General features: G+C 47.4%; 2 protein-coding genes across 4 annotated transcripts in view; one reads left to right on the forward strand and one right to left on the reverse strand.

Moving 5' to 3' along the window:
* The window catches only part of JARID2 (jumonji and AT-rich interaction domain containing 2), a 285,665-nt gene extending 279,000 nt beyond the window's left edge, over positions 1 to 6,665 (forward strand). The window contains exons 18-19 of the mRNA XM_081087719.1: positions 575 to 682; positions 4,749 to 6,665. Coding sequence (XP_080943845.1) covers positions 575 to 682; positions 4,749 to 4,931 — 291 coding nt within the window. The 3' untranslated portion in view covers positions 4,932 to 6,665. The remainder of the gene's footprint in view (positions 1 to 574; positions 683 to 4,748) is intronic.
* Positions 6,666 to 7,335: 670 nt separating this feature from the next.
* The window catches only part of DTNBP1 (dystrobrevin binding protein 1), a 148,745-nt gene continuing 140,449 nt past the window's right edge, over positions 7,336 to 15,631 (reverse strand). For all 3 annotated transcript variants that reach the window (XM_081087722.1, XM_081087720.1, XM_081087721.1), the window contains 2 exons: positions 9,106 to 9,246; positions 7,336 to 7,715 (listed from right to left, as the gene is read on the reverse strand). In XM_081087722.1, coding sequence (XP_080943848.1) covers positions 7,498 to 7,715; positions 9,106 to 9,246 — 359 coding nt within the window. In that variant the 3' untranslated portion in view covers positions 7,336 to 7,497. The remainder of the gene's footprint in view (positions 7,716 to 9,105; positions 9,247 to 15,631) is intronic.

The raw sequence follows: 15,631 nt of genomic DNA on the forward strand, positions 1-15,631 counted from the left end.
TGGGCTCTCACACGGCCGCTGGAGGCTCTTGTGGGTGTGGCAGGAGGGGCCTGTCTGGGTGGCAGAGGATCAAGACTGTGCTGGTTGGCGTCTGGCCAGGGGCTGGGGTGCAGGACAGCTCCCACGTGCCCGGCTGGACTGACGGAGCTGCGGGGATGTCCTGGGCCTGCTCCCTCCGAGCTGGCACCGCTGTGCCTGCCAGGGTAGTTTTGAACAAAAAGGTCTCAGAATGTGCGAGCTTCTAAACAAGCATCAGTACTTTATCCCATCTTCCCCGCCTAACGGCACCTAGAACCTCTCAGGCAAGTGCAGCAGGAATCGGGGAAACTCGAGGCACCTTAGGTGCAACTCGGAGACAGTCGTTACTCGTTTCCACAGCGTCGTTGAAGACCGTGCTGCAGGTGATTCCCCCCATTAACTCCCTGTGAGAGATGCACACTCCTTAGCGTGGACAGCAGATGTCAGGACAGGCCGTCCCTGGTTCCTGGTTCCTCCCCCTTCCAGTCCCTCCCGGGCACGTCCCGGCAGCAGTGCCACGATCCCCGTCAGCACCTCAGGGGCGTCTTCCTTGCAGGTGGTTCAGGAGAACGAGAACGTGGTGTTCTGCCTGGAGTGTGCCCTGCGCCACGTGGAGAAGCAGAAGTCCTGCCGAGGGCTGAAGCTGATGTACCGCTACGATGAGGTCAGTGCCGCCACGTGGGGGCCCTGCAGGGGATGGCCGTTGTGTCGCCTGCCCTCATTTACTGTAGGGACGGGCAGGCCTCTCAGCACCCAACTTGAGCCAGTTGGACACGGCCCGAGACCAGGTGCATCCCCCATGCTTCTTCCTGGTGCTCAGGCTGGGCTCTGTGGGAAAGTAACTCTGTCCTAAGATGGGGGATTGTGAGGTCGTCTGACCTGGAGAAACCCAGGAACTGAAACTGGAAATTTCTCTTTCCCAAACGTGGTTTCATTCCAGTTTTCTCCTCCACGTCGCTGTAGCTTTGTACGTGGGCCTGTGCACACCTCCCCATCGAGCCCTGGCAGCATCTCAGTCAGCATTCCTGGCCACCAGGCCTCCCTCCATTTATAAGGGACGTGGTTTCAAGATCTGGTGCTGTCCCCTGTGCCGCACTGGCTGGCTGGGCTAAGGAAATGGGGGACCGTGGGCTGCCTGTGCCCATCCATCACAGGACAGACCCCAACTGCAGCACCTGTTCCCGCGCTGATGGCAGCGGGAGGGCCTTTCCTTCCTCCTTCCAGGCCCTGAGCCGCCTGGACCGGTGATATCCCAGCTGTGGCTGCTGGGAGGGCCTCAAAAGCAAGCCTGTGGCTGTGTTCTCAGAGAAGCCCGACTCAGGGTCTCGGGGCCAGGGCAGAGGAGCCCTCCTGGCCGTGGCCCATGCGCTGAGTCTGGGTTGGTGGCCCTTCCTGGACCGTGCAGCTGGCAGGGCTTGGAAGGGATTTCTGCCATTTAACAAAGAAAAATCAACCAAAAAATGAGTTCGCGTGTCACCTCTGACACGCGTGTCATAGGTTCGCCATCACTGCCCCCCCCCCCCCCCCCATGCTTGGTTTGATACCTCACACATACACTGACCATTATACCCTGGCAGCACTGCCAGCGGGGGCAGGGGCGGCTGTGGCTGCATCATGGTGCTTTGGCAGCAGGCACCTAACCTCAGGTCAGAGCACACAGCGGGCAGCAGGCTGTGGCACCTGATGGCGGGGCAGCTCTCAGAGCTCCCCAGGCTCCATGCCTGGCAGAGAATTGCATCCAGCAGGGACCAGGCTCTGCCCTCAGCCTCGGGCCTCGGCTACCTTGGGGAGAGAGCCTTTCCCTCCCACTGTGCATCGGTTTCTGTAAGTCCTGTTGGCTCCACCTCCAAGTAAATCCCAGGTCAGCCAGTTCCCACGCTGCCAGTGCTTGTGCCCTCAGTGAAGGAGCCGGGGTGGGACTCCCCGTCCCTCCCTGGTCCCTGTGCCCCAGGCGTGTCTTCACTGAGACCCCACTCGGCCTCAGAGACGCTCCATGTGGGGCCCTTCCTGTGCCAGCTGGTTGGCATGTACAGTCCATTCGACTCCCGTGGGTGAGTGCACTTCCTTCAGCTGAGGGGCTGCAGGAGAAGCCCTGCTCCCAGGCTCTCGGCTCCAATGCAACGAGCACGTGGGTCCCTCTGTCTGCTGTCACCCCTCCAGCAGTTTCTCATAAATGCTTCCTGCAACACACAGCTCTGCCCCTCAGAGGGCACCTTTCACTTCTGACTGGCCCAGAGCCCTTCTTGAGGATCCCTCTCAGATTGCCACGGGGACCTGTCCCCCATCCTGGCCGGCCCACTGCTGCACATGCTGCCACCTGGGGGCCCTGCCCCCAGCCCTTGCCCGCCATCTTCTGCAGCGTGGTCCTCCTCACTGCAGCATGGTGCTCAGGGCCACAAGCCATGTACAGGGCACAACCTGTGCAGCCGTGGGCCCTGCCTGGAGCCTCCCTTCTGCTCCCCTGAGGCTCCCCGGAGGTTAATCCAGTGGAAGGTGACCACACGAAGCCATCACACACCTGGGCGCCCAACAGGCCTCTGTGGCGAGGGGGCCTCTGGGGGAGCCCAGCTGTGGGGCAGGTTTGGTGCAAGTCTTTGGCTCGGTTATAAGATTGGAGGGTGAAAATAGATCTTGGCATCTTGGCTTTTTAAGAGCATGTTGGGCAAAGCCAGGAACCACTTTGCCCTTCCACCATCACTTTAACAGCAAATGGCTTCTAGAACAGTTAAAAATAACCCTGGTGTCTGACAACTGGCAGAGTGCAGCCGGCAGCAGTGGGGCTTCTCCATGGTGATGCTGAAGCTCTCCAAAATGTGGGCGTTTCCACCTCCAGCCATCTTGTAGCGAGAGGTTTGATGAGACCGAGGCCCTAGAAGAAGAATCACACACGTGGGGCCTGTTGGTCTACAGCAGTGATGGTGAACCTTTTGAGCTCGGCGTGTCAGCATTTTGAAAAACCCTAACTTAACTCTGGTGCCGTGTCACATATAGACATTTTTTGATATTTGCAACCATAGTAAAACAAAGACTTATATTTTTGATATTTATTTTATATATTTAAATGCCATTTAACAAAGAAAAATCAACCAAAAAATGAGTGTCATAGGTTCGCCATCACTGGCCTAAAGCTTGGTTGGTGGTGCTCTGAAGCCGTCTGAGCTCCCAGTGGCCTGGCTTATTTTAGTAAATGGAACTCTGCAAGTCCGTTGGGAAGTTGAACTGTTTAGCTGCGGAATTTTTAGCCCTGGTTTGGATTTGGAAATGGCTTTGAGAGCACCACAAGCTCTTGTTGAAGCCCAGCAAACAACCCTGGCCAGGCCGTGGGCCATGGCAAAGTGTGGGCTTCCTCACGCTGTGGAGGTGGCTTTAGTCCCATGTCACTGGGTTTTACAGCTCATCTATTTATCACTTGTTACATGTTTATGTCTAAGTGTCCAAATGGCCAGAGATTGTATTTCACAATATCCAGCCCTGCCCCTTCCCAGGGCGTCTTTAACTCTCTCCCTTCAGACACTTCTCACTCGTTGCCTTTTACCCTTTCATTTCTGTACGAGGAGCCTTCTGGTGCTGCTTCCAGAAGGCCGGAGGCAGGCAGGACCTGGCTGGCCCTCAGGCCTCTATGTGAGTAAAGGGGTGGCCACCTGTGCTCCCTGTGCCACATGGTTCCCTCCATCCCTGGCCCAGCAGGTGTCATAAAATGTTATGTCAGAGCTACACGACATTTTGATGTTTTCGTGTGGTTTCTTTTAAAATTGGATGATTGAGTTATGTTACAAGTAATGTATTTTTGATACCAACAGATAATTGGTTCTCTCGAGTGAATTATAAGAATGCGTGTTCTGTTTGCCATCTCTCCTTCACAGAGGGTGTGGGGAGGGAGCAACGGGATGCTTCTAGACAAGTGTTTGCATTCATTTGCGAGACCAGGTGAACTAGGCTGGGGTGTCAGAGTCGCCAAACTGCAGCTTCAGGCCCGTGTCACCACCCAGCGAGCACGGGGCGACGACCTGAGGCCTCAAGCCCATGGGTCTTTTCCCCTAAATGCTCATTGTGGAGGCGGTGAGCTGAGTCCTCCCCTTCCTAGGTGGGGCCCGGTGACAGCTGGCTGACCTCTGAACTCCGAGGCTGCAGGGGTCACTCACAGAGGTCCCCGTGGGCTGCTGATGTGTTTGGCCGTGTTTGTCTCAGGGCTATGTGGTGAGGGAATCTGCACCTCAAGTCCAGGAGGAGACCCAGATTGGGAAACAGCTTTTAGGAAACAATTACATAGCAAACTGTGTAGTTACAGGACTATGTATTTCAGGCTTTAGCATATTAGTTTGTCTACGCCTTCCAGCCACCAGGAGGTGCGATCAGGCTCCCTTGGGTCCCTGACAGGAACTGGAGGTTAGGCGATGTGACAGGCACCCTGGCCTGTGCTGTGCTGGCTGTCAGGTGAGGTGGCAGTGGGTTCTCCCTAAGACGGAAAGCATGTTTTAGGTGCATCCTCAGAACTGTTCGGCCTATCTCTTTCTCTAGCCTGCTGCATCTCAGACTCGGCCTGATGCCTAAAGTCTGCCCCAGCTTTCCTATAACCCGCTCCTTGGGCAGCGCTCAGAAGTCTGCATTTGATGTGGTCTGATGAGGATGACTGGCGGCTCTGCCACGCTGCCCGCTCTGCTCTCAAAGGTCCTGGTGTGGTTCTGGGGGCAGCACTCTTCTGGTTTAATGCCTTGTCTTCCTTCCAACAGGAACAGATCATCAGCCTGGTCAATCAGATCTGTGGCAAGGTCTCTGGTAAGAACGGCAGCATGGAGAACTGTCTCAGTAAACCGACACCAAAAAGGGGGCCCCGCAAGAGAGCAACGGTGGACGTGCCACCCTCCCGGCTGGCGTCCTCCAGCTCCTCCCGGAGTGCAACGAGCTCGTCCTGAAGCTGCCCACACCGCGGCTGATTGAGATCTATTTTTTGTAATTATTATATTCTAGTTTGGAGTACTTGCTGTAGGATACAAGCTGTCTTTGCACTAGCTCTAAAGAAGATTTTCTTCTGGTTTTAGAGAACTAATTTTGTTTTAGCATTAAACTCTTGAACTTTTTTTTTGTACTTAGAATACCTAGATACTGCAGTCAGATTTTTGAAACTGCCGTATACTCACTGTTTTAAACCCTTGAGGGGCTGTATTAACTTGTATCGCCCCTGTGGCTGACAAAAGCCTTTTTGTTTGATTTTTTTTTTTTTTTGTAACTGTTGGGGGAAAAAGGATTTTTTTAACCCATTTTTGAAGAGGGTGAAGTTTGGAGAACAAATTTTAAAACTTTCAGTCATGTGAGATTTTTCTAGAGAGAAAAGGGGTAGGACACACACACACACACACACACGAAACTTGAAAAGAAATGGCTTTACTTTGGCTGTCTTTTCTTCAGTCATGTGCAAGATGAGTTTGTAACTTTTAAAATCGGAGAACCCCATTTTGTTTCTCTGGGCGGTTGTGGCAGCTGAAGGCGGACATTGTTTCCTAACTATAGACAAAATGAGGAGATTTGAGTGACGAGGTTCTCCTTACCAGCACATCACTATGCATCTAAGGAAAAAAGAAGAGAGAGAAGAAAAAGACTGCCTGTCTCGGAGGGGTCCCGTGCGGAAACCTGTGCCTGATTTCATTAGGAAATCCATTCTGTTATTTTTTGGTGCTGTTGGCTACTTTATCAAAAAACCCTTCAATAGCATCCTTAAGGGAAGAAAATGAAAAAAAAGTGATTGAAGCCGTAAGTGCTTCTTTGTCATAGACGTGCAATCTTTCTAACATTCCATCTCATCTCACTGCTTGTTTCACACCTCACAAGTCAGCATTAATCTTCTTGTTAAATTTGTTTCGTTTAGGATCATACTTAGAGCCACTAGGAGGTCTGCAGTTCTTTTTGAATGTGAAAATGCATTTGTGCTCATCTTGTCTATTTTTCTCTTCATGTTGTAACAAAAAGAAAAAAAAAAGAATCCCATCCTTTTGTACATATGCCTGTAAATTGTTTTAAATACTTGAGCCTTTTTCTCAGTGGGCGTGGGGAGGGGGGTGAGAAGACAAGATGAAGAAAAGCCTTACATTTCAGTTTCTTCATCGGTTGGATTGGATGCTTACAGGGTTTTTCTTGTAACGTTTATAAGTGCTGCTTACATCACTGAACAACAACACAGAAATAATAACGGAGTAGCTGTTGCCCTTCTCCAGTTGTGTGTACAGTATGTGTGGAATAAAGAAGGGAAACTGTTTTCACAAGCTGTTCTTTGTTTCATAATTGGATTCATCGATCCCGTAGCTACCCATACTGCACTGAGCTTGCCAGTGGGACTGTCAGGAACGTCCTGTGATCCACTTTGTTGGTTGTTGTTGCAGAGACTGAACTGTTTTGGAATATTTAACAGTTACATAAACGGAGTCAAGTGTTTTCCAATGTGGTTGTCTGGTTTTTATGGCCTTGCTGTGTACTTTCCCTCTTTTTGACAGTAAACTTCTGCCTATGGCTTACAGTTTGACATTTAATTTATTAGCGCTGCTCTGCACTCCTCCCTTGGGAGGGAAGACTTCATGTTGTTTATTGCCAGTTTTTTGTTTACTTTTCAGGTTTGTACTACAAGGTTTAATAATAAAAACGAAGTTTTTTTGACATTTGTCTTGTGGAAGATGAGTGAATGAAATGAGCTTTCTTTTCCGGTAAATGGGTGGAGGGCAAGAGTCCTCCCTCAGCCTGAGTGGCAGACAACACAGCCTGATTCGGCTCACCTTCCTCTACTGCTGGCGGTTTGAATCCCCTTCGAGCAAAACCAAATGCCTGCTTCTTGCCTCTTGTTTCCTGCGGAGGCCACTGGCAGCAGCAAGGACAGGGCTGGGCCGCCCCGGGGCTGGTGCGAGGCTTCCCTCATCCTGAGGGAGGGAGAGGCGCCTCTCGCCAGGTGCCGGGCTGTGAGGAATGCAGACAGGAAACCCCATCCTTGTCAGGAGTAAGAACGGCATACTGCTTGGTTTGTTTTCCTGTGGACCCAGATGTGTGCTCTGCTGTTAACGCGGGTTAGCTGTTGAACTGTTAATAATTTTGTGACAAAAACCCACTTTTGTTAGCGCTGAGTTTAACTGCAGTTAGGTTTTGGAGGAAGCAGGGTTTTCTGTCTGTGAAGGTCCTTTTCTTGCTGAGGCCACGTGGAGACCACATTTCCCGGCCCCGCCAGCCCTGCGGGCTCCTTGGTGGCCTGCGTGGACCCCAGTTGCCCTTCCTGCCCCCTAAAGCCTGAAGGATGCATGTGTGTGGAAGCCTTTCTGTACAAACTGGCCATGGACTCCCTCAGTTAAAGTCCTCAAACTTTATTGTTAGCTTTTCTTTCAGTCAGTTTCTCAGAAATTACTGGCAATTGTGTGACAATCAAGAGCCCCTGTCAACTGCCTGCCTTCAGTGGGATTCTGCACAGCTGGGTCTTCTCAGCGGTGCTCGGGGTGCGATGCGGGTTTAGGAGTCGCTGTCGTCACTGTGTAAAGTGGCCAGGGCAGTGTCCACTTCAACTCCCTCCTCATCAGACTGAACGACGGGGGACTCCCCACCTTCACTGGAGTCCTGGGCGGCTGGGTCAGTGCAGGTGGAAGATAAAGAAGGTGGCTGGGCTTGTAATTCCGAGAGATTTGGAACCGGGAGAGTAATTTCATCCTGACCAGTATTTGATTCAGGCCCTGCAAAATAGGAAGAACCCTGTGATAAAAGTATCACAGTTTAAAACTGCTACTGAAGATGGTGGTCTGAACTCACTCTATTAAAAAGGTGTCAGTGTTTTGTTGTGGTGAGCTGGGGCTACAAAGGAGACTCCCACGCCAGTGCAGGAACTGTCCCTGGAAGAGGCTAAGCCAGGTGATCGGCGAGGCAGCCAGGGGCCTGCACCGATCCTTCTGCCCCTGTGACAGATGGGAAGACCCTGAGCCCTTCCCACCATGTCCAGGGAAATACTGTGATGAAGGCCCTCGGGCGCTCCCTGCATTTCTTTGAGGAGCATCCCCATAACTCTGATAACCTAGATTTACTCTATATCCTTGCAAGTAGTAATTCAGAGAAAGTAATGCTAAGAGAAAAACTCAATCTTTTTCGCATTTCTCCAATTTCATGGGGAGTCAAGTTCTTAAAGGAACCAAAGCATATGCAGATGATGGAGTCCCTGTTTCTAAATCTCTTCTTGACTCTGGGAAAGGGGCCAGCATTCCTTCCCACGTCCAGTGTCCCAGCCTCTCAGCATAGGGCTGCCCTCCTGGGGACGACTGTGTTCTCACAGATTTGCTGGGAAAAGAGGACGGAGAAGTTGAAAACAACAAACTGGCAAGAACTCTAAAGGGCTTGACCTCAGGCAGTGGGAAATGGTGCTGGCGAAACTGTGGAGGGCCCAGGTGCCACATGAGGCCTGCGCTTTGCCTTTCCCTGTGTGTATATGAGACAACAGCAATGCTTGTTCTGTAATGACTCTGTGTATAAGAAGATCCCCAAAGGTCTGATCTGAAATTCAAAATGAAGTGAGCCCATGTATAGGTTTGGAACCTCAGTAAATATTTGCTGAATAAATGTGAAAGTTTGGGAAGGCATGAAGTGCAAGTGCCCACAGGGTTGCTCCGGTTTTTAAAAATATAAGCCAAATGCTGAACACATACCTTGTCCTTGCTCACAACAAAAGTGAAATAAATAGCTGAATGAAGGGGTGAGAGTTAAAGATGACAAATGCATGTTCAGACCAGCACCAGGTGTGTGAGTCACAGGCGATCTCCCACCTTCCCCCAAATTCCAGTCTTTGGAATAACCACAAAAACTAAACTCAAGTTCTGAGACAGAGGAGGTAAAGCAGGAATTAAGAAAGTGCCCTGTTCTTAGATGGTGTGTGGGTAGAGCACTAGAAGTCTCTGAGAAATTCGTGACAGAACAGCTGTCTCATTTGCCCACTACTGTGAGACCAGGCACAGGCGAGTGGAAATGGGTGAGAACAAGCAGTTGACTGCGGCTTAGAGACCTGTGCATCATTACCCTGATGTCTGCCCTCTGAAGGAATAATGTGAAGAGGTTTTATGCAGGTCTGACACCTCCTACCTAAGATGGGGGACAGCACGGCATTATCTTCTCCTGAATTCAAAAATACATCCAGGGCCTCCTGGTCATTCATGTCCATCAGGTCCATCTGCTCCAGCATGTCGACATTCACCTCCATGGATGACATGCTCCCCATGGGCTCTGGAAATAGAGTGGCACCAGAAGAATTGACACTTTATCTTCAGCAATACTTTTAAAAGCGAACTTCAATTCATTAGGCTAACTGCACTGTATTCTCTAGGTATAAAATATCTCCTGCTACTCCAAACTTTAAAAAATACAATTGGGAGCAATATATTAAACTAGAGGACCGGTGCACAAAATTTGTGCACTGCAAGGGGGGGGTGGGGGGTGGGACTTGTCCCTCAGTCCAGCCTGCACCCTCTCTAATCTGGGACCCCTCGGGGGATGTCCAACTGCCGGTTTAGGCCCGATCCCTGTGGGACATCCCTCTCACAATCCCAGACTGCTGGCTCTCAACTGCTCGCCTGTCTGATCACCCCTAACCACTCCCCTGCCAGCCTGATCGATGCCTAACTGCTCCCCTGCCGGCCCGATCGCTCCCAACTGCCCTCTCCTGCTGGCTTGGTCCCCCACAACTGCCCTCCCCTGCCGGTCTGATCGCCCACCACTGCCCTCCCTTGGCGGCCATCTTGTGTGAGAGCATGATGGTCAATTTGCATATTGCCTCTTTATTATATAGGATGCTGCATCCCAATTTAATACTTGAAATCTATCTGAGATTAACACTGGTTTCCCAGCAGGTTTCCTGTTCACCCCCAGCCCTTTTACAAGTGCTCAGACAGACCCACTTCTGCATTAAGCAGTTCCGGGCTGCTGGGAGAAGGGTGCTGTCTGAAGGAGGTGGGCATTCCTGCAGCAGCATGAGGTGATTAGCAAGCTCCCGCCACACACACATCTGCTTCTGCCTGCAGTTGCCCCCAAACTCTGTTATCATTGCAGTTGAAGTTGTTACTGCCCTTGTGACATTTCTCTACTCTTCAACCTTAGCAGCAATGTTAGGGCATTGGCAAGCTGGGGAGATGGAACCATGAGCCCCTGCAGTGAAAACACAGACTAAAAAAATAAAATCATCCCACCAGCAAAAAGAAGCTAGAAGACTATAAAGAGTCTGACTCAGCTGGGTATCAGGTAAGAGATGCCTCCTGGCTCTGGAGTTCATATTTAAACCACCTCTGTGGTCCAGAAAAGTACAGCCTGTTAAGTCACCCCAGGCATGATGGGGCCTGGCAGATGAGAATACACGTTATTTCTGGATGGACATACCCTTAACCTTGCATCTCAAAGGCATAGAAAAACAAAAGTCCATTCTAATCCAATGCCAAACTTACAGCACACACGGAAATAAGTCAGAAACAAGCTCAGTATTAACACTTTCCAAATAATTTTAAGTGACTAAGCATTTTTAATCAAATGAAAGATATAAAAAAAATGAACAAGGTATAAAAATTAGAGCGTAGGCACTTGAGAAAGAGCCAAATAACTTCCAGATAGGAAAAATCTAATTGAAATTTAAAACTCTGGGCACAAGTTACATTGAAGATTAATCAGAGCCAAAAAGAAAATTAGTAAACTAGGAGACTGAATGAATTCCCCATTACACACAAAGGAAAAGATGGGAACTAAGAAAGAGCTTAAAAGTGATGGAAAACGGAAAAGTTTACACAGTTCTAATGAGAGTATGTGGGGAGCAGCCATATTCAAAGGCTGTTTCCCAGACTTGCTGAAAGATCTGAGGTCCCAGATTTAGGAACCAAAATATATTCCCAGCAACACAGATAAAAGAAAACCTGACCCTACATCAATTGTAGTGAAAATGACAGAACAAAAGAGGAAAGGCAGATGAGGAAAGACGATAAATAGACTGACAGCCTCTCAACAATAAGAAGCACAAGATGGAAGAATAAAATGAGAGGTAAGATAAATGTCACTTCTATATCACTAAAGAGCACTTAAGATCAAGTATAAGATGACAAGCACTGTCAGACAGAAACACTGGCCATGAGCCTGCTCTCAGGAAGATGGTGATGAATCCCAGAAGGAAGGTCTGAGATGCAAGAAATGTTAAACAGTGAAAAGTCTCGTAAGTTTGTGAGTTAATACAAAACCTTGAATAAACTCATATTAGTGTCCAATTTGGGGGATTTACTCTGGCAGAATTAAAGGACTGCACAATTTTGATAGGAGGGAAGGCTCTGATCAGAGTTGAAGCAGTGTTTAAGACCCTTGTTTTATTTGGTAGGAAGGGGAGAATCTGATTGTACTTAGTCACCACAAAATCAAAGTTCAGCACAAAAAGGAAGGGTAAATAGTATGTAATTTCTACTTTTAGCTGGGGCAAAGTTTATTATAGTTTAGATGACCCCCCTGAAGTGGCACTATCCGAAGCAACATAGTCAGAAGTCTGCCTTCTCTGCACCGGACCTGATCAGGGCATGGACCTTGCCACAGAGCTGCTTCACATTCACAGCCCGATGGATCCAAGGGACACCGGTGCAGTGTTATCTTGGAGCTTCTTTAAGGCTGACTGGTCAGTGTGAACTTGATGACACAGTCGTCAGACTTGTTCTTGGGGGCCTTCTGTGGGTGTTGGGCTACTAGAAAATGAGTGACATGCAAGTTTTGTTGTGGGCTATGGAAGCCATCAGCATGGCATTTTGGCTTTTGGCCTTGCTTTGACTTCAGTTTTGAAAGGGGCAGAGGCTCCCTTCTTTTCCGTCTGTGCTCACCTCTTAAGAAGGGCAAGAGTATACTTTTGAAACAAAGGAGGAAAAAAAGTGGACTAAAAATCATAGGAAAATAGCGCCACATAAGGTGGTAATGAAGTCAGGTATCACAATAAATGTAAATGAACCAAATTTGCCAGTTAACAGATTAAAAAACTGAATTGCTAGTAAATAAAATCTAGCTATATTCTGTTTATAGGAGACATTCCTAAAACACAGACACATGAACAGTAACATTTTTTTTAAAGTGGAAAGTGGGCAAACAACTTTAAGAAGAAAGCTGGTATAGCTATATTAATATCAAACAAAATAGATATAAGAGGAAACAAAAGCAATATTGGGCTAAAGAGTTATACTCAAAGATTTTTTAAAGGTTTACTTCAGGTAGATATTTAAAAAGTTCTGTGTGACTATAAAAATGTCTAGAATGACAAAGTGTAACATCAATAGTCATGGGGTGAGGTATAGGAGGGTTAAATATACCTCTTTGAAAATTGATAATTAAGCAACCCACTTGATGAAATGGAACCCATAAAGAAACCATGCCTATCATTTAGAATTTTGTTCTCAAGTGCACATGGAACATGTAGAAGAGTTCTCTGTAATGGGCCATAAAGTAAGTCATGAATAAAACATGTATATATCAAAAATCCATTCTCTAGCCACAACTGGAATTTAATTAGAAATCAGTAATAAAAAGTAACTAGGAAAACCACACATTACTTTAAAACAAACTTCTAAACAGTCCATAAGTCAAATAAGAAACCTTAAAGGAAAATTATAAATACCCAGAAACCATTACTTATCAAAACTTGTAGAATAATGTTAAAGTGATACCCTAGTGAAAAATTCATAGCTTTGAATATCTTATTAAAAATTGAGTCTAAACATTCAACTTAAATTAGACCAAACAAAATTAAATTAGAAAATCCCAGAAATGAAAGACACAGTAGAAAGGAAGAATAATAAAACAAAAAGTTGACTCTTAATTGAAAACACTTAAAAATGAATAACTTAAGGTTCATAAAAAAGCAGTATAAGTCCCAAATTAACAATGTGAGTAATGCAAAAGCAAACATAACCCCAAACATGGCAAAGGCTAAAAAAAAAACTATGGACGTTATGCTAGTATATTTGAAAACTAAAGACAAGCTGGGCAAAATCCATGGCAAATTTGCTAAAATTAACAAGATATAGGAAGTCACTATAATGGTCAGAGAAAAGGAACAGGTAGTTCTTCTCACAGAGAAGTCACTGGTCCCAGACAGGGTCAGAGGCAATTCTCTCCACCACTTGGGAACTAAATGATGAGATCACCGTGTGCACCACAGAAAATCCCAATCCTACTTAGCCACCGGTTCTCACTCAGTCTAGAAACAATGCAATTCCAATCAAACTCTGGACAGGGTTTTCATAGAACTTGGAAATCTGACTTTAAAATTCAGAGGGACAAATTCATACAAAAATAGCAAAGGCAATTCTGAAGAAAAAAGAATGTTATAAAGTGTGTGTTAAGGGCAAGCAGGAATCGCTCTACCACATATATCAAGACTTACTATAAAACAGGGTCCTGCACCTAGCACTACTGACACTTTGGACCAGATAATTGTCTGTTGTGGGGCTGCCCTGTATCTTGGATGTTTTAGCAGCATCCCTGGCCTCTACCTACTAGATGCTAATAGCATATGCCTACCCCAATCACAGCAAGCAAAACTGTTGCCAGACATTGCCAAATGACCTCCATGGAACAAAACTGCTCTCAGTTGAGAACCACTGCTTAAATAATTATTAAGATAGTATGGTTTTGGCATGAGGCTAACAAATAGAAGAATAGAACAGAAAAGAGAGCCTAGGAAAGACTCACATTGCATGGAAATTGACAATGTGAAGCAGTGGAGAAAATGCTGGTGCTCAAGTAGTTACTGCTTTGGAAAAAAATTAAAATTGGTCTTGTAGCTCATGACGTTTATAAACAAAAATCAAGTGCCAAATATAAAATGGAAATTTAAAAACTTAGTAGGATGTTCTTATAACTTGGAGTTATATCAAATATATACCTATATCCTTCTAACAAACCATTTTATATATCTGGACTAGTTCTTAACATTTTTTAAATATCTGAAGCAAATATGGTAAAATGTTAACATGCTAAATCTGGAAACAGGTATGTTACATTATTTTCTGTTCTTTTTTGAATATTTAAAATTCCTAGTTAAAATGAAAACCAGCCCTAGTCGGTAGCTCAGTGGTTAGAGCATTGGTCTGGAAACCCAAGGGTTGCAGGTTCCATCCCTGGCCCTGGTCGAGGCCTGTGCGGCAGGCAACCAATCAATGTTTCTCTCTCTCCCCATTCCCTTCCCACCAACTCTTCCCTCCCTCCCATTCTCTAAAAGTCAATGGAAAAAATATCCTCAGGTGAGGATTAAAAAAGAAAACCAATAATGGATCACAGTAAGTTTCAAAGTTCTAAATAAAACCATCATAATGAGATAATCATACAAAATTAAAATCATAAACTGGCAGTTGTGTTTGAGATATTTTTGCATTCTGGATCTTATGTTGGGGGACCCTGTGAATGTCAGGATAGGTATATATCTATTCTATCTTTTCTAACTGTAAATTTTACCGCCAGCTCCAACATCACTTCTTCTTTCCCCAGCACTGGAATGCTGAACTCTGGAACACCTCTGGAACACCTGAGGGCTGAGTCAGTGTCTGAGGGTACAGGGGACAGACACCCCTGGCTCCAGAGGTTGGACTTTGCTGCATTGCCAGCTCAACAGAGATGGACAGGATCCTGAGGACTAATTGTGGGGATACACAGGAACAGAATAGGGCATCTCCACGGTGATCTTTTTATCACTAACTGCACTGTCAATACCGTGGCACTTGGCAATAAAATGAAAGAAATAAATGCTTTCCCAAGAAAACGGAAGTCAAGTCAGGTGGAAGACAAAACCTGGATCAGGGTCTTACAAAGGACCTAATTTTGTTCTACTGGTACGTTGATCTGCAGGGCATGTGCAGGTCCCAGGTCCCCTCTGCTTCTCAGCATGCTGGCACGCCCTTCACTCCCCTTCAAGCACACGAGATTCCCTGCTCTGTAGGTCCTCCAGTCTCACCACCCACCAAGTGCTCACAGATATCCCTTCACCCTTTACTCTGATCATTTTCTGGATAAAACTTCCCATGCCTTTGTCTTAATAAAAAAACAATGCTTTGGAAAGTGAGATTCAGACTTGCTACTTCTGATTTAGTGGAATGAGTCCAAAATATCATGTGATTTAAAAAAAACCCTATCCTATCTAATAGACAAACATGGTAATTGACCGTACCTTTGCTATGCCTCCCATTGGCTATCAGCATGATATGCAAATTAACAGCCAACAAAGAGGGCGGCTAATTTGCATACTGCAGGCAGGGTGGGACAGCACCATCCCACCTGCCCTGCTGCCATCTGGGCCTGCTATCTGCGGCCCAGGGCGGCGGGCGTCCATGTGCGACCCGACCTGGGGCGCCCAGGCAGGGCATCAGCGATTGGCCCGCCCGGGCATCCTGTGTGCGACCCACCCAGGGAGTCCTGTGTGCAACCCAACCCAGGGTGGCGCCCCAACACCTGGATCGGCCCTGCCGTGTGTGCGTCTTGGGGAGGCGGGGCAGGCACCGAGGGATCGGGACTGCCATCTGCCATCCGGGAAGCGGGCCTAAGCCAGCAGGTGGTTATCTCCCGAGGGGTCCCAGATTGTGAGAGGGCACAAGTGGGGCTGAGGAACTCCCCC

Source organism: Myotis nattereri, assembly GCF_964212035.1.
Source record: "Myotis nattereri genome assembly, chromosome: 3".
Taxonomy (NCBI): Eukaryota; Metazoa; Chordata; class Mammalia; order Chiroptera; family Vespertilionidae; genus Myotis; species Myotis nattereri.